This window comes from Aptenodytes patagonicus, chromosome 6 (assembly GCF_965638725.1).
Source record: "Aptenodytes patagonicus chromosome 6, bAptPat1.pri.cur, whole genome shotgun sequence".
Taxonomy (NCBI): domain Eukaryota; kingdom Metazoa; phylum Chordata; class Aves; order Sphenisciformes; family Spheniscidae; genus Aptenodytes; species Aptenodytes patagonicus.
The window spans coordinates 67918792-67941536 of record NC_134954.1 but is presented as its reverse complement, the minus strand read 5'-3'; the positions used below and the strand labels follow the sequence as shown (position 1 = coordinate 67941536).

The window sequence follows — 22745 nt, the reverse complement described above, 5'->3', positions numbered from 1 at the left end:
AACCAACTGTTGCACATTGTCAAATGACCTGTTGCTCTTAAAAGTACAAATTATCCATTTTACATTTTTACCAAAAGCGGATAATTTTACAAAAGGTGATCTCGGCAGAGTTTATCTCAAATGTTCTTTAACTATGAAACATGCTTTTGACTTTCAGAATTACGAAAAATGGATGGATATCTGAAATTATTTTCATAATTGGTTTAATATTTTTTTCACTACTACAGTATAAATTCAAATGATTGAATAGATGCACTAATGCTTTTAATAATAGAGATCATGGATATACACCTGTAAAATCGAATAGCTGATTTCGCAGCAATGTTGTAAACATGGCAAATATTGCATGTCTTGATCAGTTACTAAATTGTATCCTGCAAACCATATTTCTAGCATTTTAGTAGCCTTTTTTTCCCCCTCGTATTGGCTGTTGCTTCAAAGTGTATTAAAAAAAAATTATTTGTCTTGTATGCATTCAATTAGTTTTTAACTCCACTCCCTTTGCTACGTTTTCTCATTGGGCACCCACAGCCTCCTGTGTGTGGTTTCTATGCACTGTATCACAGAATGGAAATTTAGAAGCACATATATGGGAGCCGTGTGGTTTACACGTGGATGGTTTCCCTTGGGTAGAGAGCATCTGTATTTATATATATATCTGGTAGACTGGTTTAGCATATACTTTGACCCATTCTGATGATTTCCTGAGAACAAAGTATTCCGTGTTACTGCCCTGTAATCCTAGTGCCCAATGCTCAGTCTAGAGGTGTGCAGGTAATACCCATGGAAATCGGTGCTGCTGTTCTTCTGCTGTACCCAAAGGTGTATATGGCATCTCACGGTTCAGTTTATTTGATTTCCCGTAAAATGATGTGAGAAGAAATTCTCTCATCCCTCAGGTGAGTTGGTAGAGGAAAGGAAAGATGGGTTGTGGCACAAAATGCTATTCTGGGGGCCTGGTCTGAGTTCCAGCTGCCTCTGGCCTTAAAATGGAGACAGTCCCCGGTAGAAACGTGTCCACCTGACTGAGCAGTATTTCTGGGTCTTAATAGAATAGTATTGTTATTCTTGAAGGTGCAAAGTGAAATTACAAGAAACAACAAAAAACCCAATTTAAGCAGTAAAGAAAAGGACGCTTCCTGAACAACTTTGATTCTCTTCTGTATTTTCTCTTTGCGTGGAAGGTCATTGCAGATTTGCTAGCAATTTGTGCCAGAATACTTAAGTATTAAACAACTGGGTAAAGAAAAAAAGTCAAAAGAGAGAGAAGTCCAGTGAGTGAAACAGAATAAAATCACTTTGACTTTGTTCCTTGTCCACAAAAAAGAGGATGATTTTTCCAAGGTATTTTAATGTTCAGTTAGAACAGGACAAGAGTGACAACTGGAAGGTTACAGAGTGTGCAATAAACGTAGCTCAGAGAGAAGGACATGGTAAGTGCAGCCTGTTAAGAAAAACAGAAGTCCTCATGCTGTGGGCTTCCTGGATGGATAAAAACACATCACACTGTGTAACACCCCCCAAAAAAAGACATTACAGAGAATACCAGGAATGTGTTGTGATGATCTGGGAACAAAGGAGTGGAAAACAGAGGTAAGAGGTCAACCAGTAATGAAGCAAAATCAGATATCTTCTTTGAATTGTAAGAGCAAAACTGAAAAGCTTTGTAGAGAGCAGGGAGAAAAATCTTTCTAAAAGTTCTCACAAACAAGTGAGAGCTGGATGTATCACTCGGGCAGAGCAGAAGGAAAGCTAGTTATGAAGAAAGCAGTGGGATCTAAAGAGTTTGGTTGAGCTTAGTATCCAAAACAGTGTTGGGCTTAGTGTCTGAAACAATGTGTTTAGTTTTTGTGCCTTACACCCCATTTTTCTTCAGTTGTATGTTTGATCCCTTTTTTTCTGAAGAAATCCACTTCTACTGTTTTTTTTCCATAGAAATACAAGAGGTGGCTTAGTGGTGTGTTTCTGGGATCTCTGGTTTACAGACCCCGTTGTCTATAGCCTTCATCACTCTTGCAAACTCAGTGAGTTTCAGAAGCTGGTAATTTATTAACAACATGTGGAATCAGCATTTTGCATGAATGTTAACCACAGAATTTAAGAGCAATTAGGATTAGGACTAAGCAAAGATCTTCTAATACTGGTAAAAGGTTTGCATGGATGGAATAGACACTATAAGAAGCAATGTCAAGTCTGCTACCATTTCTTGGTCTTAATTTATGTCTGAGTAATTTTGGTTATGAAGAAATGTTTCCATGATTTCCAGCCTTATGTGAAACAAGGGTTCTGACTTCATTTTCTTAGAGGACAACCATATGAATTTCAGCTAGCACCCTCTCAGACAGCCTCAGGGGACAAGACTGAAGGAGTGAGAATTCTTTTGTGCTTTGATGCATTGGTTGGGAAAGTTACACTCCTGTTAAGCATGATGCATTTTATGTTAATAAACAAAGATCATTAACTGAAGACTGAAGTGCTGCCAATCCTGAATCTTTCATGAGCAATAAACTCTCATTAAAAATCCTTTAGGGAAATGCATATCCTCTCAAAAGAATTTCCATAGCACTCATCTCCATGTGACAAATCTCCAGAGAAGAAAAATATATGAGCAACCAGTGATTTGGGGGATTTGTTAGCTCAACTTCCAAGTCCTTTGCAAAAAGAAAATCTTGTTTGCTTGTTTCTTCCTTTGTTTTTCATTTTTCAAGGTCTTCTTAAGTCCAGGCTTAGTGAAAAAAAGAATTCACTTTTGCTAGAAACGGCTGAAGGGTTTCAGGATTCACAGCTAATTCTGTTTGGGTCACAATCCAAAGAATATATATCAAGAGATTATCTTCTGGATTCCAAATATTTTGGTGTTTGTTTTTTTTTTTTTAAAAAAAAACCTAATGCAATTAAACAATGCAGTAAAAATAGTATAAATCTGTATGCTGTAAGGATCTAGTACTTCAAACTATACAGAATACCCCAACCAGAAAAACAAGAACTGAGACTCCATCTAGTCTAGCGAAAGGCTTGACCCAGCTTAAAAATGAACAGCAAAACACCAAGTAAGAACTTACTCACAAGCTGAAAGACACTGCTGGGAGCAATTAAACTGAGGAGAAACAGCTACAGTTTCCCTAATGGTGATGCAGTGCACAACCTACAACAGTAGGCTGGTTTTAAATCTAGAGTAGAGTGGAAGTACTGAATGACGTGCTGAAGAAAGGCAAGATGTGAAAAGTACCCATACGCACAGTGGTTTCTTTCTAGTCCCTGCTCTCTCTCTTCTTGAATGTGCATTAAAAAGAAAAAAAAAAAATCTTTCGATGGCTTTGTAGAGAGAGCGGCTGTATTTACATCACTGCTGTTACTTTTAATTTCACCGAGTCACAGAAATAAAAATCCGACTCCTTTGAAAGTGGCATCTGCTTTAGCAGCATCTTCCTTGTGCTGGCGACTGATGTGTTGCCAGGCCCGTGTCAGCTCCGCTGAACAGCCAAATGTCACCGGCTTTGGTACTTCCAGCAATGAGAGCTGGTGTATTGGGGATCAGGACGAGAAAAGCATCTTGTGGACACTTGAAATGAAGAGTGGCAATTGTCCGTGTTGGAAATAAGAGGGAGTAAAAGGTGGTGGCTTAAACTGTTGTCTTTCTGCCATGGGCCAAACGTCACGTGGCAATGACCCTGTGCCTCTTTCATTATCCACTTTGAACCCAGCTGCACTATAAAGCTAAACTGGGAGGCTTTCAGCAACCTGTCTTACTGTCCTATTTAAGGAAATGGAGCTCCTGGACCACACACTTCTACAGAAGGTGGATTGGTAGTGTACAAGAAGGGAAAGGTGGTAGTGTAAAATTTGCTTCAAGAAGGTCGTAAGAATGACACAGGGGCTCTGAGGATGCTGTCAAACAGAAGATAAACACTACTATTTTGTTTTAACTAGAAAAGTGCTAACTGTAGGCCTCGTACTGTGAAAGAGTTCTCAGAAAGAAATTTGGTACCATTTTAGAGCATTATAGGGCTTTCGTTAAACATGCTTTCATTTGTATAAGATATTTTAAAATAGCATCTGAAAAGAAGAGCAAGCAGTCATTCTTGTAGTAAAGGATGGGGGATCTGTGTGCAACAGCTGCCTATATTATAATTTAAAGTTTCTTTTGCTGAATTAGTATTCCAGACTGACTTCTATTAGTCCTTTCCTTCTTTTTTTCCTGTTGGAACACTGAGGTTTTCCATGATGATAAGTCTTCGAGAACTTGGCAAATTGCCTAATCGTACAAATTCCTGCTGTATGCTTTTTTGATTGCAGCTTATTGGCAGAAATAATACGGCATTAAATACAAATATTACTGTTAATGTAACATTAAAATTGAGAAATCAGTCACTTATGTCAAGAAATTCCAAACTACAACAGTGTGGATTTGTCAAATTGCTTTTGCTAGGTATTTTATGGTGTGGATTGCAGAACAGAGACAATAAGGTTTATGGTTAATGTACCACTTCTAATAATAACAAATTTGTGGGACAGATCCTGTGCTCATTTATTTGCAGTAGTGTGTTTCAGTAGTTTATGGGATATATTGAATCAAAAGATTTAAACAGGGAGCAGATCTGCACAGAATTTGGCCCTGCTAAAACCTTTATGACGCTTTTTGATAAATGCAAGGTTTACATAATGCATGGACTGTTTAATTTATAATGTGAAAATCTGTACTTTAGATGTATTTCAGAGTTCAATACAGTAGTGCTGTTTACCTGGTTTTTCTTGGCACTTAGGTGTTTGATGTTGCTACTTGATGTTGAGTTAAAATTGTTAGCCAGGTTTAGCTCCCTTGCCTGCTGCAGTTTACTGTTTTGTGTTTGGGCTGATTTTTAAAATAAATCTTTAAGTATCTCTTAACGATCTTACTACTGTCCACAAACTTTAGAAATGATTAGGAAAATGTTAATTTTTTTCCTCCATTTTTGTGTTTCATAAAAAAATTCAGCTTCTTCCCCCCCCATTTGCTTCTTCCACCTGGAATCTCACCCCAAAAGAAAGGCTTCGGAGGAATGTATCTGAAAAAAAAATTGCAACCGAATGCATTATCTCGTGAATAATGGACATAAGTGAGATGTTCCAGGATATTTGTAAAATGATTGCGTGGTATAATTCATAATTATCCTGGTGATTTGGCATTGTGTCATACAGACATTAATCTTTTATCCTACAACTGAATGTGTGCATCATGGGGAAGGAATCACTTTTTTGCCTGTTTTTTTTCTTAATCAAGAAACTGCATTGATTGTGGTGGTTGGTGCTGTCTCCGTGTCTTGTCAAGGAACTGAAAGGGGGGTTGGTGGCTCTATTTATTGTCATTCTAATTATTTAGCAGTTACTAATAAACATTGTTTAAAGGTCTCTATTTAAAAAGCTTTTGCTCTTCACTTGCTGGCTTTTCTACATTACCAAGGTTAAAAAATATCTTAAAGCTCGAGAGAAAAAAAACCCAACATTTTAAACTAGGTCTAGTCCTCCCTAACTATGTCTGATACTGTTGGCCCAAATACATACAGAATTTTAGAGGTGGGCTGTGTTGTGGAGTCAGCACTAATAGTGGAAGGAAACACCCCAACTTTAAAAAATAAGATACATTTGAAATGTCTGAAATGTCAGTGAATCATTAAAGTGTACAGTCTTGCACCCATAATTTCAGTGTTGAAAACAATAAGTGTCAATGAAGTAATAAAGATTGCCAGTGTGAGAGAAGATCCTTCTGTTGAAAATGCATCGCTGTCCATCCCCATGCACGTGCTTAGGACAGGAGAATTACCATGCTCAAGTGCCCAGCCGACCTCAGCTGCTGTGCTGATGCTGAGAGAGTAATTTGTCATGAAACAATCGCGTCATGATCTGCCGTGGACTCCTGATAACCTTTCCTTTTCTAATTTCTCTGCCATGGCTCTGCCCCTCTTTCCTAGCCAAAGGCAACCTTTTTGCTTTTATAATGAAGGCTCTGCCCCCACTACGTTCCTTTCTCTCTCTTACGGCACCTTTTGCCTCCTCCTTTCTGACCAGGGGCTATGGTCAGCCCTATGTTACCCCGTCATCTTAGAATCATAGAATCATTGAGGTTGGAAAAGACCTCTAAGATCATCGAGTCCAACCGTCAACCCAACACCACCATGCCCACTAAACCATGTCCCTAAGCGCCTCATCTACACGTCTTTTAAATACTTCCAGGGATGGGGACTCAACCACTTCCCTGGGCAGCCTGTTCCAATGTTTCACCACTCTTTCAGTAAAGACATTTTTCCTCACGTCCAATCTAAACCTCCCCTGGTGCAACTTGAGGCCATTTCCTCTCGTCCTATCGCTTGTTACTTGGGAGAAGAGACCGACACCCACCTCGCTACAACCTCCTTTAAGGTAGTTGTAGAGCGCGATAAGGTCTCCCCTCAGCCTCCTCTTCTCCGGACTAACAGACTAATCTTCTTCTTTTGTATTTGGTGTCTTGTTTGGATGCTTCTGGAAAGTAACTAGATGATCTTCTTTGAACTTCTGATTCAGATTTCATATACATTAAAATCCACTGGAAATTGGTGAGGAGCCCCTGGGGATTGCTGATATATATTTGAGATTATAGTTATAATTCCTAGGTGGGGGTTTTCCCTACTGTTAGTGTCACCCAGAGAAAATACAGTTTAAATAAGTTACTACCTGTTTTGCTTGTCTGGATTTGAGAGTATCATGTCTTGTAGAAGAAAAGTTTAATGTAAATGATTTTTTCTGTATGCTTATCTTTCATTCAGAAATGAATACAAATAAATTAGCAATAAATAGGAGCCTGTGCCTTGCTGGTGGCTCATCCTTCTGCTATCTATTCTGCTTCTGCTTGACAGCATTAGTACTTCCCTTATTGTAACTCCTGTCTTTGCAATTATTGTAAAAATAATTAAATAAAGCTCGTACTTTGCTCAGCTTTAAATTTGCAATGAATATTTCTTTGCAAGATGACTCTCTTATTGCCAGATCTAGTTAAACTGCTGGGACTCTAAAAGACCAGTTTCAAAATGCGCACGATGCTGACGTTTATAAAGCACCAAATGCCTTCGTTGTACATGATCTTCAGTAGGAAGGAAGGTTGCAGCATCCCTAACCACTGCAGCTGCAATAAGGAGCTGAAAGAGGCGCATTAGTTCACTGCAGCCGTTCCACCCTTGGCTGTTCCCTTGTCAGATCTCATAGACTCAGCGGGGCCAATCCTGGTCAGTGATCGGATGGGAAACCTCCCTGGAAAACCAGGAGTTGGAGGAAGCTGGGCTTGTGGCTCTCCACACAGATGAGTGCCATGCCCCTAGGTGTTGGCACTGTGCTGGAACGTGAGTTTAATGGATTTTAGTGGTGGTTTTTCTTGTTTGTTTGAAGAACAATGCCATGGCGACAAGTGATGATATGGGGGGAAAAAGAGTTATAGAGAAATAATTTTGGTAGGTGATAAATAAGGAGTGGTTCCAAGGCACAGTGGTTAGGGACGCCTTGCAAGTTCAGATTCTGTGTCTCTCTGTCATTTTTCTGACTGGTTTTTCCCTGCGTGAACAGAGTATTTATTCACTTTTTGAATCTCACAGCAATAGCGTAGAGTGGGAAACACGGTTTGAATTTCTCTGCTCCAAAATAGCCTGCAGAAGGCGCGGAAGGACTTGCTGGCGTATAGCTTGGCCACTCTGATTGGACACAATCACGAAAAATAAAACAAATGTTCAAAGCGTATTTTCAAAGCTTGACTTTTTCAGTGGGTCAGCTGGTGATTTTCTGGCTTTACAAATAGTGTAAGCTATAAAATGAAAGGAAAAGCTGGGCTTCATTTTATGGTGCAGAACTGACCACTTCTAAATGAAATCACTTCGGAGTGAAAGTTTCAAGGAAGGATGAAAGAAGATGAAGAAAACACTTTCCCATTCATGGAAAAAAAGGCGAGTAGAGAAACAAATGAGTAACTTGGGAGCTGTCATACCTATTAAATTTTGTCCACGTTCATTCCCTGTGTAGGAAAGTAATAATTTACTTAGGAAAAAGGAAATAGGAAACGCTTGAAATCTTCATGTGTCAATGTTGAAAATGCAAGGCCTCTCAGTGCGTGCTGGCAGATCGTGGGGCTGCTGCGTGTGATCAAGACAGGAAAGGACATCAGGGTTTGATAGAGCCCTTGTCTTCCCAGTGGATCATGGGGATTAAGGTTACTGAAGCATTAACTTAAATTTCAGACAGTGTTACTAAGACACTTTCCATTCTTTTTGAGTTTTGATTGTGTTCTTCATTAAAACTATAAAATTATTCATTAAAACTGTAAAATTATTTTTTACCACTGAAAATATATCCTGATTCTGTATGGCTGAGATACTGGCAAGTGGATATAATTCAGCACATTTTAAGGGAATCTTTATTTCATAACTTTATCCAGAAGCTATTTTAAGTAATACCTTTCTGTGTTAGATGGAGAAGCAAAGCCCTGTATCTAAGAGCTTCTGAATATGAGGTTTCAATATAAAAATGAAAATCTTATTTCAAAATTTGGGAAGCTGCAGTTCGCTGCTAGAGTTTTTTGTTTTGTTGTATCAATGTAAAACAGCAATATAAAGAAGTCGAACTAAGAAAAAGGGAGTCTTTCACTCATCCAGTGTAGCTTTTATTGTGTTGTTTGATCTGAGGATATCTGTTACCAGATCAGGAACAGTATCAGCATTTGTTCAAAATTATGTGATAGGTGGGGGCTTGTGATTGCGTCGACTTACCTACCTTTATCCCCGTGGACTGGGAGAAGTTCAAGTAGCACAGTTTTGTAGCGAAGCCCTGAGCTGTGTGTGCTAGCTGTGACTGTCATATGATACAGATTTTTTTTGTCTGGTAGTTGAATGAGTTGAACTGATGGGAACGGAGAGTGAAGGAGAAATTTTAGTTCAAGGAGAGTTTAGAATTTACAGGCTTATTTAGCACATTTATGTTTTTCTTGGACTAAATGGGCTTTCCTCAAACTGTTGTTTTTTAGAACAAGCTACTGCAATATCTACTAGCGATATTGAGACTTGAAATGTATCTTTCTTCCATCCACACAGTGACTACTTGTGTGCTTGGTTCCATCTGGAAAGGATATAATTGAATCCTTGTTTGGCTCCTTTAATTATCTCTTTGCAAAGTCCTTGGCTGGGAATTTTGCCACTTACAGTGCAAATATTCAAACTTAAGAGCATAAACTGCGCTTTCAAAGAGCATTTTTGTAAACCTTTTATCATTTGGTGGTTTTTCAAAAGCGAACATGAGAACTTCTCAATGAACATGTTTTAATTTTTTAAATCCTCAGAGAAGATTTTGTTTTCTTGCAGGTTGGCTGTAGTTGCTAATTAACTTTGTTAATTAATCATGCTGTAGGGATGAAACATGCTTCATTAAAAATAAATAAAACTGTATAACAACAAAGTAATGCTACTGATTTTGCCTATTTAAAAGCAAAGATTAAAAAACCAAGATTAACTTTGAAGCTGCATGTCAAATGTTCTTTGCATTTGAAACATCTGAAAGGCTAAAGCAGCTAAAAGCTTATTATTTTTGCAGCTCAGTCATAATAAAATGCTTATCCAATTGTAACACTGTGTTAAAAAATGGGGGCTGAGAATAGTCGCTGAAGGTGCTGTCTTAGTCAAAACTGCCTGAGATGGTGGGTAGTAACCAACGGGTTTATGTGGTCGTGCTTAGACATGACGGTCCTTGTTCTCTCTTGTCATGTATCTTGTATGAAAACTTCCAACACTGCAAATTGGTGTTAAATGCTGTTGGCTCCTAACAGGATTCTGACCACATTATACCAGCGTATGTTTGAACAGAGGTGGTGGGAAATGGCTCACTGCGGGCGATGGGCCAAGCGCATCACAAATGAAGCTCCTTGGAGTGATCTCAGGGATGACTGTGGTCCAGAGGCACGCTGAGCCTCTGCCGCGTGTCCTGCCTAGATGAAGGTAGCCATCCTCGTAGGTCTGGCTGCGAGTGCACAGCTCCTTCGCCTGGGGAATGCAGGCGGGAGGGAGAAGATGCTCTGGGACCTATTTGAAGTGGGAGCACAGAGTTTGCTTGCCTCAAAGCTGACTTATTTTTAGACACAGCTGGAACAGATGGCTCTTCTGTATCCACTATTGCAGTGTTTTTTCTCATTCATGATAGTCAGGTTTCTTTTTCATTTTCTTCTCTTGAAAAGTGGTTCTGTTCCTAATAGCAGCAATGTTATAAACACAGTATGAGAATGCCAGTCTTTGCTCTCCTTTGCTGGGAAAATTGTTAAGGAAGCCCTTTCTGAACCTCAGCCAGGATCCTCACCCAGAGAGGGAAGAATTAGGAGGAGACCTCTTTGCGGATGGAGCTCGAATGGAATTTACTCTGATAAAATTCCAGGATTCCAGAAATGTGGAACTGATTCCATATTGGAGGTAACATGGAGAGAGGAAAGTAGGAGTATTCCTCATGTAGGAGGGATAACTAAATAAATCTCTGCAGACCACTGGCAGGAAGTGTATGGAGGAGTGATTTGTGGGGGTTTTTGTTTGTTTATCCCCCCACCCGTGCATCTTTTCTGATAAAATATCTTTAGGCATTTGTTTTGCAATTAAAAAGTCAAAACCCCTCAAAGGGTATACTCGCTTTTTCCGCTAAAACATATCAGGGCGCTGAAGCGGTGCAAAAATGCAACGGGCTATTTCCAGCAGATGAACTAAATCCTTAAAATAGAATTAACCAATTTTGTAATTTGCCTGTGATCATATCTGAGCAAGGAAGAGGGAGGGCGGAATGTGTCTGTTAGAAGCCGTTTTTAGGATAGTTGCGTTAAGGCTATTGGTGCTGTACTAATGCCACTTCTCAATTTCCAGTAATTTTTCAGATGCACAAAAGAGGATCTTGATACCATGCTGGAGTAACACAAATGCAACTTCCACTGGGCTGTGGCTGTATCTTTAGGTTTTGCCAATATTCAGTGATTTCAACATCGTATACATTTACAAATCAGAATATTAGCAATGCCTGGTATTAATCTGATAACCGTGCTTGCAGGGTGCCACCAGCCGGCTGCGCAGGGAGTGTTGGGGGGGGGGGGGCAGCAAGCGTGTGGGGGCAGGTGACTGTTAGGGAGACTTAAATACCATGTCTTCTACTGAAACGGGGAGGGAGGTTTGGTGACCCAAGCATATGTTGAGCTATGGCTGAGTGACATGAGTGTTGTCATTCTCACAGTAATTAGGAAGGTAGGTGCAGATCTTCCTTCCTCGGCAGAAACGGCTCCTGAGAAATGGCTCGCAGAAGTGGTTTAAGGGCTACTTTTGTTGCAAGGTCAGGAATAAAATATCGTAGAGCACTTAGCTTTTCATGCTGGATGAGAGTGACCCAGTCAATGACAGGAGTGGCTACAGAGCCTGGGGAGATCATTAGCCGCTGGGTCCTCCCTCAGCCCTGGCTGGGCACCTTTGCAGGTTTTTGGGGGACGGGAGTTTCCAGCCCCTGCTTTTCTCTGTGGTGAGAGAGCTGGGCGATGCGTCTCTGCGTTTTCAAGACTTTGTATACTTCACTGCAGTGCACAGCAGGAAGGTTTTCTTTCCTGAGCTCAAAATGTCTTGAGAAAGCCGGGCGGTGTGGCTGGCGGACTCGTGGCTGGAGCTCTTCGCGGGCAGCTCGAAGCCAGTCCTGCCGGCCCTCAAACAGAGTAGCTGCGCGAGGGCAGACACTGCCTGCACACTGCCATGTCTCAGCAGGCCTGAGCCATTGGCACTCTTAAATTTACATTATACTAAGTAGTCACTGGGGCAGAGATTTTAAATATCCCAGGTAAGTGCCAGGATGCTGCACTGGGATGGTTCAGGTCTGTCTTTCCAATTAGACCAAGTAGAATTTCTGGGCAAAACACGAGTATATGGAAAATTTCAAACTTGGTAATGGATATATTCTGATTTAAAAATCCTTCTGCTGGAAGTTTTCAAAGCTGATCATCTTTTGTAAATAATTTATTAATCTGCAAATTTATGTTTTGTTGTGTACTGGTAAATTCTTCATGTGCTGATAAATTCCTCTGATGTTTCTGCAGGGCGCTTTTCTTTCAAAAATAGGTATTCTTCTTTAAAAATAGCCTACTTGAAAAAGTGTCTTTGTTTTTCTTAAATCCTTTTAAAATTATGGTAGGTTGCTTAAGTCCCACTTGTTCTGTAAAGTATTTTCTGCTTTGCTGAGCTTCCAGGGCAAATTCTTCTCTTCCCATACCCCTCCTGCAGTGGTCGGTTCCTGCACCACCTTCCGCTGTCGAGGTTTTGCAGTTCACATACTTGGTACGTGCGACGTTTTCCCAGTCCATACACTGTGAAAATCTCTTTCTGTTTCTACGTATACTAAAACCCTACTTTCATTCCTTTCTTACAACTTTTCAGGAAAAAGTGTGTTGTGATCGCCAAATCCTTAATTAAGCAAATTAATTGCTACCTGAGTCAAGCCAAACACTTGGGTAAGGATCTTATATGAAAAAAGGCTAATTAAAAAACAAAAATATCTAATAATTCAGTAGTTACAAAATGCAACACTGTATGTTTAGGAATAGAACAGATCTTTTAAATTTCATTTTTATGCATACATTTATTGATAATCTAACAGCCTTCCAACTTGTGTTAATATAGTGCAGAAAAAAGCTGATGTGCAAGGCTGTAGGAAAATAAATAACACGGTCTGATTTGCACAGTCTGTTTCCATATCGCCAGCGTGATGAGCTACTTTGTTGTTTGAATGGAGCAAATGATGTTTAGATTCAGTTGATTTATTGACAATTCTGTCAAACTGCCACAAAATGAAACAATAACGCAGCCGCTAAATATTGCGGAGAAACATGGCGAGGAGAGTAGGGTCTGCCGGGAGGGTTACCCAAGCGATGTCCAGGAATGCCACCCCAACGGGGAAGCGGTGCGTTCTCTCCGCCAGTGAAAAATGAACTGCTATTCACACGCTTTTCTTTCCATAGGGAGAAGCTGTCTGTGGCTCGGCTGCAGCGAGAAGTTGCACAAAGTAAGAGTGAAGGAGCAATGGTAAGCTGCGGCAACTCGCTGGTTTGCAATTCTTGTCTTACTACTTCAGGCCTTAGGTGCATTTTGTCTTGCTGAAGATGGTCACCGGAGCATTAAGGCTGTCTTGGACATAATGATGGGTTGCCAACGAAGTATTCATAAATTTGAGGAAACTCAAGGCTCTATCTTGTCTTCCTTGGAAGAGCTGCAGTAGAGAAAAGCTGTTTCCTTTTCCCTGCTGATGGTGCTTACTGGAATTGGAAGCAAGGCAAGCACGGAAAGGCAATTTCAGATCAAAATGCAGTAGATTTACTTGCCTGTTAAATCTTAGCCAGCTGCAGAAAAATGGAAGAATCCAGACATGGAAGCTTAAAAAAACCTCAATCTGATAATTTTGTAAATCATGTAATGCTCCTTATATCTTCCTTTTTCATGTAGCAATTTATGAGATTAGGCTTGTGAGCAAAAGTTAAAATGGCAGATTTTTGGTTAACCGCAAATCTCAATTTATTATAGAGTGCCTTATCTCTTCAAAACAATTTTCTTTTGGAGCCCACATGTGCTGAGTGTGCTTAATTACTTAATATCTAAGGAACTCTTCCCATCTGTTAAAGAGTTTGTTTGTCCCTGTCTTCAGATAAAATGTCTTAGGCTTCAATGGGATAAAGCAGACCCGTTCAAAAACCTTAAAACCCAGACCAGTCCCCTTGAACATACTTGTGAAACTGCTACTCATTTGAGTGAGTTGCGTAGTTGGCTGTGAGAGAGTTTGGTCCAAAGTTTGTTTCACTTAGATGGAGAGAAGCTGTAGAGGGTCTCTGGGGAGTGGATGCTCTCTTAGTTGTGAGATGCAGGGTCCTTAAAATCCCATCTGCATTTTATAAATCATTATTAGTGATTAATACAATGAAATGAGATTTGGAGGGACGTTAAGTGGCAGGTGAGAAAAACCTGCCATGAATCTATTGCTCTCACCATGGCCACACACGGCTCCAGAAGAGCTGGTGGTGTCTTGTGGGGGCTCTGCTGGATCAGGGGCTTTTGGGGGGCTCTAAATGCCTGGTACTGAAGGGAGGGAGATGAGTGGGGTTTGCTCAGGCAGATATTGCTGACGTGCCCTGAGCCCCCGCTGCGTGCCCAGCTCAGCTGTGGGAGCTGCTGCCCTCTCCCATCCCAACACCCTGATGTGCCTGCCCTTGGGTCTGCAGCATGGCTGGGTTGGCCACCAGAAGAGTCTGAGACGGGGTTTAAGCAATTGGGAAGACTGGCCACTGGGTAGTGTTTTGTGTGTATCGGGGCAGAAGTCCTGTAGGAACTGAGAAACAAACTTTTATCAGGTTAAGCTGTAATCCAAGTCTGTGACTGAGATAAAGCTCCTGCTGCCTCCAGGAGGAATTTTGCCTGAGGCAGAATGGCAAAGACCGGGCATTGGATTTGCAGTTGCATTTTAGTTTTCAGTGTAAACAATTATCAAAGTCTGGAGAGCTGTTTACTCTATTAGAAATGTTTCCTTTAATTTTTTTAAACTAGCTTTCCCATGGAGGCATAGAAATAAAATAACATATTAAGTGTAAACTATACTTAGTGGAATAATTCAAGACTTTATGAAACGAGCAATATTGATTAACCTTCTAGACCTGGTAATGCTTTTGGTATATGCACCCACCTTGTGGCTTCATCTCATGAGGGTCGGACACTTCTTGTGCCTTTTACTATGGGCTGGTGGGATTAATCACATAGCCCTGCTAACCAGAGTGGAATTTTGTATACTTTGTTGAGAGGCTGAGTGTTGTAACCCATTAGGAGCTGATAGGTAGCTCTCTGGGGGTGCAATCTTCCTCCAAGGTAAATACTAGGTAGTTTTTCTTCTCTTTCCTGAGGGGTAATTTCCACAATTATCTTGCAACTATGGCCAAGGACGAGTGCGCCCGTGGAGACAATTGCTTTGAAGCTCTTGATGTATGGAAACTTCTTTGTGTCTCAGAGCTCAGAACTGGTGATTTTAATATGAAACACAGCAGTCATTAATTAACATTAATGAACTTGCTTGGCTGTGAGCAGCACAGGAGCAGTAAGGGTCCAGGAGATGGAGTATTTGAACACAGGGGAGGCCAGGGGTGAAGTAACTTGTGTATGCTGCATTCTCGGGGAGTGCAGCAAGGAGCCTGCAGCACATACCAGTTTCGGGGCAAATACTTTAGAAAGGTTCACAGCAAAATTTTGGCGAGGGATTCTGAGCAAGCAAGCCTTTGGCAAGTGGCAAGGCTTTCCCTGGAGAAGTGCTGGCAGCCAGCAGCATGCCCACAGGGTACCGAATCGCATGTGCTGCTCTCTTTGGTGTGACGGACATCCCCCTGGGGACAGCACGGAGTCCTCTGGGGCTGGTGGCAAGGATGCCGGGCAGTGGCACCAGTCAGCTGCAGGGCGCCCGAGGGGTTTTGCTGTGCTGTCACCAGCTGCGACTCTGGATAAAAGGGATGGCATCCCCCGCAGCCTCCCTGCCAACGCAGTCAGTGACAGGCCACAGCTTTATTTAATCACTAATTAGCTAATAGCCTTTACTTACTCCCATTTTCTTTTTTGTTTGTTGTGCTACTTAGATTGACATGAAGGTTTTTGGTGAACTAACTCCTTCATTTGGGAAGGGCACAGATGACAGCACATGCTACCTTTAATGTCTCGCTCAGTCTCGTGGAGAGCATTTCTTATACCAGGTGTGAAGCGGGGCAGAGAGCATGAGGAGCCGTGCTGCCACGCTGCTACCCTGCATCCCGGGAACTGTGCAAAACATCACGCAAGCCTTTTGCAGGATGGCACCTCCTTTAATACTGCACTAGTGTTTCTTGCTTCTTTTCAAAAAATACGTTTTATTTGGGTTTTGCAGTCACAGATAGGTCATGAGGGTAAGAGGTGACCACGTTATGTCAACCCACACCCGTTTTTAGGGTGAGCAGAGTGAGTGAGCAGGGAGTGTGTGCCCTGTCCCCGTGTGTGCTGCCCTGCCACCGGCGTGCTGGAGGGACACATGGTGCAGTGGGTTTGCCCTGTCCTTCCTGCTTCCCATTTGGCACCTTTTTGATCAGTGTGAGAAAGCTGTGGATACTCTTCCCTGTTGCCTTCCTAGCACAAATCAAGGGGAGAATATGCTATTTAGGATTTGCTTCCCTGCACGGGGCGGTCGTCAGTTAGCATTTGCTGTAACCTGCAACCAGCTGTTGTCTTTTTGCATGTCGTCCTTGGAAGCGATGGGCGGGAAAGGCTCCTGGTGCTCGGGTTCGCCCAGCGTCACAGGAACCGCTGCAGCGAGGTGGATGCGTACATAAAATCACTAATGAAAAACAGATATGGACCATGTACTGTAGAAACTATTTAAGCTGTGGTATCTTTGCTCAAAAATGGGTTTGCACATCTGTATAAATAACATATGGTGAGTGATGATGAAATGAATGTTTGTGAGGAGACATTTTTCAGAGGAGACTTCAGCTGAGGTTGAAGATCAGGCAGTATGTACTGTATGCGATGCCAGTGTGTCTGCACCACAGCACTCCCTGTAAGAAATGTGTTTTTTAATATGTCCCAGAGTTACATTTTTCATGACTGATTTATTACTGGAAGTAGATAATTACTGGAAGGTACTATAGAAGATTAAATGGAGATACTGCATTTCAAGATAAATGTTTATCACCAAAAACATACGAATAACCTGTAATATGTTTTTTCCATATGGCTATATGGAAAATCTGGTACCTTGTATGTAGGATCGAGTGAGTATGTATTTATAAATTACTTGAATTAGGAGAACTGAATAAGTTCAGACTGAATACCTGACAATTGCTCAGGTTTCTTTAGTTTATGGACCACCATCAGTAAATATTGATTCTTCATTATCAAAATGCACAATTACTCTACTGCCAATCCATCTACTGAAAGTTTCAGCAGCACTGAGCCTAGATTGCTGGGCGGCTTTTCCTGTTGCTTATGGTCTTTAATTTCTTAATGTGCATGTTCCACAATTTTCTTTGTCATGCTTCTTCTGACTCATCAAGGATATTTTACCTTTTTGTAAAGGAAAAGATGATCACTTCATATGTGTACAGTTCTTACAGCATTTGATGGAGACTGTGCAGGTGTCTGCAGTGACAGAGATTCCATTATTAAAATGAGCAGCTTTCAATCACAAGTTTATTTCAAAACATAGTAAAGACTGAAGACTGCTTTAGTCATCAAAGTCCTTTTTTTTTTTTTTTTTTTTTTTAAAAAACTTTAAGTCCATGACTTTGGACCTTTAGGACACAGAACACAACCAAGAAAAGTGTTCGTTTTTGTGAAATTTTCTTAACAGTGAACAGTGCCGGGTTATGAAAAATACGAGAAAAATGCTGCCACAGTTAATTAGCAGAGTTCTCGTGGCAGACTAAGTGTTGTGTTGGCAGAAACCTAGATTAAAAACCTAAAATGAACCAAAACTATACACAATTATGTCATGTTTTAATAACTTGGATTCATTTAATAATTACCCAGAAAAAAATGTTAAATTTTTAATTTGATACCTTTATTTACATATATGTTACACAGCTCTGTTAGTTTGTACTTCTGTATCCAAGTCCTTTAATTCTACTCTATTTTCCATTAGTTCAGTGGCCTGTAACTTACACAAAAGAAATTGTACCACTCTGGCAATTTAGCTGTGAAGGTTAAAGTGGGATGATATTGCCTTTTATATCTACATGGGTTTCACTTAGGGTGGGCCCTAGGCTCTGATTTACCATGTGTCCTGCTGCGTCTTTAAGTGATGCAAAGTGATTATCATGGGCTCTTCCTGGTACCCGTCTATTCCACACCTGCACCCTTTTGTTAAAAACCCACCACGTTAAGTGAATGTGAGGTCCCCACTGAATAGGTTTCCACCCTCTGGTAATCCTTCTGCATTAGATTGATTTATGAATGTATCAGATTCTTTGTTAGCATGTAAACCACTAATTAATTTAAAGCTCTCTGTGGAAAAATTAAAGCCCTGGTTAAGGCTTTCAACAGGCTCAGATGGTGCTAATAATGGAAAAACAAGTTATATTAATGAGTTTTGATGCGATCAGCACAATTCTTGCTTTACAAACAGTTTTTGCTATAAAACAGTAGAGACTGCAAGTTTTTAAATAAAGAGTGGAAGAAGTAAAAAGGAGAGGCAGAAAAAAAATCGCAGTGTCAGTAAGATATCCCATTATTACTAGGAACTGAGTCACTTCTGCTTGTTACAACTTTCTTAAATATAATGTGTTTAGATATATGTAACAGCCTCTTACAAAACCATGGGAAGTGCAAACGAGTCTTTTTTCCAGACTGAAACCGAAGTTGTGATGTAATCAGCTTTGAAAAGATCTCTGCCTCTTCTCCTCATCGCATGGTGCCAAACTGGAGCATTCATATGGAGAGGGACGTGTTGAAGTGCAGAAAAGGTCTTGATTGAAATCGTATTAAAATCAGTAGGAAGTCTGACCATATTCTCTGCTTTTCCAAACTCCACGGTGTTTTGTATGTAATTTTAGCTGGTTGCTCTTTCACTCAAATTTAGACTTTTAATGTGGGTGCTAGTTTTTGGCGAGAAGAAAGAGGAGATCAGACCCCGGCTTGACGATGCTTTGTTGATCTGAGTGAAATGAAATTGAAAATAGAACCCCAAATCTCCATCTTTTTTTGTGGGAAGCTGGAAACGCACAGTTATAGCGGCAGCCCGTGATTGTATGAAATTGTGCTTTTCCCACACCTCTCCTGGGTGCTGCATTTACCTCTCCTGCCTCTCACTGCCAGGGCACTCTGTCTCGGGCCACCATGCTGGCTCTGTGGTCAGCACCACAGCTGATATTAATGCTGCCCCATTAATCAGCTAGCAGGGAGCCCTCTGAAAAGGAGCGCGGTCAGCATGTTCGGAGGCCCAGCTCTTAACATCTGCACTATGTACCTTGTTTTTATGGAGGAGGGGGAATCCTGAGGTTGCTCTTGAGCTGGGGTCTTACAGATGGCAGCACAATGTATTGCCCGTAGCACGGAGGCGCTTTCTGTCACCGGCGTGATGAATCTCTGCAATCGCCTCCAGCAGCTGGGAAGGCAGTTGTTGCAGAAGCACCCGGGTCATTCAAAAATAGATGATATTTAGTTAGAAGTGAAGTGTTAAAGATGAGATACAAAAGGCTAAATTGTCTTTCCCAACTTCTGGGTCCTTAAATCTATGAAAACATCTATTTGTGCTTTAATTAGAAAGTAGCAAAGAGAGAGAGGCAAAGTCACCATTTTAAAATGTCTCTTTGAATATTAAAAATCCTAAACTGGAAAGAAGCAATTTGACCCTTATGCTGTCTTTGTGAAGCTGTGTGTTTATACGCAGCTAGCCATGCTGTCTGGCTCCTTTTTCTTAGAAACTTCATCATGCAGCCCTCACGGAAACTCAGTGACATTAGTAGTAGTTAGCATCAATAATGATTATTGAAATTCTTTACAAGCCTAGTTTAATGCTCCTGGACCTCATTAATTGTTCATACTTCATTAGGCCAAATGTCCTCATTCACAACTTTGCAGTTTAATCTTCAGTGGTTTTAAAAGAAAAGAATTTTTTTTTAGTTCTTGTATCCTGAGGTTTTTTTGTTGTTTGCTTCAAATTTGCGAAGATGTAGATATTTTCAGGTTTTGTATTTTAAGGCTTTTATGAAGCTAAGGATTCTTTATGACTTAAAATTGCTGAGACCTTTCAACAGTCATTTTCCTATAAAAAAAGTCAACCCGGTTGCTCCCTCTTCCTGAAACAAAAGTCCCGAGAGCCCGATTGCCTCTGCTGAGAATCGTCTGCCTTTCAAAGCCTGTGTCACTCTTTCCTGGTTAATTAATTTCAGAGTCGGGTTTATTCGCCAAATTCCACAATAAATTGTTAAAATCAATTTATTTTCATTCCATTGTTGTTTAAAGTGTAACAGAAATCGTGTGAGCGCGTCTGAGAAGATGCTGGATGTTCCCCTGGCTGGTGGGCTCCCTGGCTCTGGCTTTCCACCAGGAGAGGGAGCTGCAGCCGTTGGAAACAGCACCCACCTCCACAGCCCTGGTGAAAAACTAACATGCGGCATGCTGGAAGTGCAGTCTCTTTTGGCTTCACCGGGATTTAGGTTTTGTGGAGCTGGAAGGTATTAGCAGCGGTATTTTAAAATATGCAGGACTTTGAAGGGGCTCTTGGTACTTGCCATTGCAAAGGCAGCGATACTCCGTCCTTGGTTTTGGTGTTTCCTTGCTCTGCTTGCCGAGGATGTTGTCGTAGGCACCGGCACTGTAAGGAAGACCATTACTATATCCAAAGGGGCAGAAAAAACTTTTGCCCTTCAGCTGGAACTTGCTGAAGTGGTCCGTCTCTTCAACAAGTTTCTGCTAGTATTTCGTCAACGTAAAAAAGAGTCAAATAGCATTATGTAAGAATCACTGAACACAGAAAAAAAATACATAAAAATGCATTTATATAAGGCCTGAAAGTAAAACAGAGGCAATCTGTAGAAAGTATGTCATATCAAGTAAATTGCCCTCAAGTAGAAATTGCCATTTATACATTAGATAACAAAGGCAGGGGATGTTGAAGTACAGAAAGGGCGCATGCAGTCTCATAGCATCCATGGGTGTATGGAGTATCGGAGTGGCAGTTGGCTTCAGCGTGAAGCAAATCCTGCTTTATGACCAGAAGCAGATGTATCCCGCTGTAGGCAATACCTCACTGCCTAATAGGAGTGACGTGCCCATCACTTATAACAGTGAATTGCAGCCATTTTCATATCAAAGGTTAAGCTCTGCAATCCTGAGCTCCTCCAGGCAATGGCAGGAGTTGACTTGAGGAAGCCACACACTCACTGGATTAGTATTTTTGCAAGGATGACCTGAATAGAGCCACTGATCTGCAGGCTGAAGAGGCAGAACATTTACAGTTGGGTTTTATCTCATGCGAGAAAGGGATCTCAGCTAGGACAGAATTAGTCACAATGTCTGAGGCTCTGAAGAGGAAAGGTGAATGTATGCACTGGGCCAGCAATTTGAATTTTATGCAAACTAGGAAGGTAAATTTATACAGATTAGTAGTAGTGAAACTGCTGTGATATATTTGGCGTTTCAACTTTTTTCTTGAAGTAGCTGGGGAAATTAGCATATTACAAGTAAAAGAAATCACTGGATTTTGGTTTTGTTTTTTTTTTTGTAGCCAGTAGTTAAGCTGTTAGTGTAAAATTTATAATACTTACCAGCACTGTAAATTTCATCTAAAAGGTCTGTTTACAGTGTTAGTTCTGGGAACACAGCAAAATCCATTAATTTATCTTCTTAAGACTTCGTTCATATTTATTTTTTAAAAATAAACTTCTTTTCTAGTATTTTCAGGTTTTGTTGTTAAATCTTGTAGGCCCACTTGTAAGACCTAAGAAAAACTCTTGTCATACTGGTTTGAGTCAGTTAATTCAAATCTGGTCACAGTATGCATCGCAAAAATTTCAGCCTTTTTCTGTCATTTCCATATTTGTATCAACTCTTCCAGGGGTTCTGTGGGGTGCATTATAGTCGCCCCCATGGTGATTTGGGCTCGTTACTGATTTCTCTTGTAAAGTGTGGCTAAAGCAAGGCAGAGAGGACGAGATGGTGCAGAAATACCAATTCCCTAAATTTGCCTCAGTCTAATCAAGCCAGTCAGGGTAGGTGAGCGTTTTCACCGCTGGACAGGCAGTACGGTCTTTAATTTCTTCATTGTTGTTGTCATCTAAAGGTGATATCACTCTAGTGATTTTTATTTTCTGTGATATGTGGCACTAGTCCCTGCACAAACCAAGGGGTTTTTTGTCTAGGTCCAGAAGAATGACCTTTTTTTTCCCCAAATGGGACAGAAAAGGTTATCAGGAGGGAGGGAAAGTTTCTGTATAACGAAGAACAAAGTTTATGTACCAAGAGTATTGCTCAATTGTGCTGCTTCCCTTAAATGCCCATTTATTGACATGAATGCAGTGCTCTTGGGGCTTGTACCGTGAAGAAGTCGGTGCTGACCCTTGGAACGAGTCAGCTCAAGCAGTGCTTTAGGTTGCCTCGTACTAGAGTAAAAACTCTTTACTGCAACAAGAATTGTTCAATGTCTAGTGCAATGGAGCCCTGATCCATAATGGAAGCTCCACAGCACCGAGACAGCATGATAAGGTACTGTTGTCTTGTCCAGTTCCCTCTGGGCAAAGACCAAACATACGTATACAGAGAGTAGTCTGTTGGAGGTGAATAAAAGAGAGATGGCAGAAACTGGGAAAAACTGTTGGCCCATTTCCGACCACAGAGTGCTTTGCAGGTAGACGTGAAAGCTAGTCACAGTTCATCCGAGCAAGATTTGAATTTGTCAATATTCTTTGTGCCATTAAGCCCCATTTGCTTTGTTGTTTTTTTTTCTCTTGGCATAGCATAATCACTCCCCTCTCTGCAACTTCTGTTCAAGATTTGAAAGAAATATTAAAACACAATAAGGAAATAATGTCTTCCTGTGCTAAACTTACGTGGCTTTGTATAGATTCATATAGCTTGAGCTAGCAACTGTGATTCTTCCTTTCTTTCCCTCCCTACTCCAGTCTCATAAAATTTAATTCAGTTTTTGCTTTGTCAGGAATTTGCTTTTACATACTTTCTGTTTGTTTTGGCTCTGTGTCCATTGCA

General features: G+C 40.9%; 1 protein-coding gene across 3 annotated transcripts in view; it reads left to right on the top strand.

The window, feature by feature from the left end:
- NCKAP5 (NCK associated protein 5) overlaps window positions 1-22745 on the top strand; it is a 424747-nt gene that overhangs the window by 166658 nt on the left and 235344 nt on the right. For all 3 annotated transcript variants that reach the window (XM_076343066.1, XM_076343065.1, XM_076343064.1), the window contains one exon: window positions 13011-13070. In XM_076343066.1, coding sequence (XP_076199181.1) covers window positions 13011-13070 — 60 coding nt within the window. Of the gene's footprint in view, window positions 1-13010; window positions 13071-22745 lie in introns of those variants that run through there.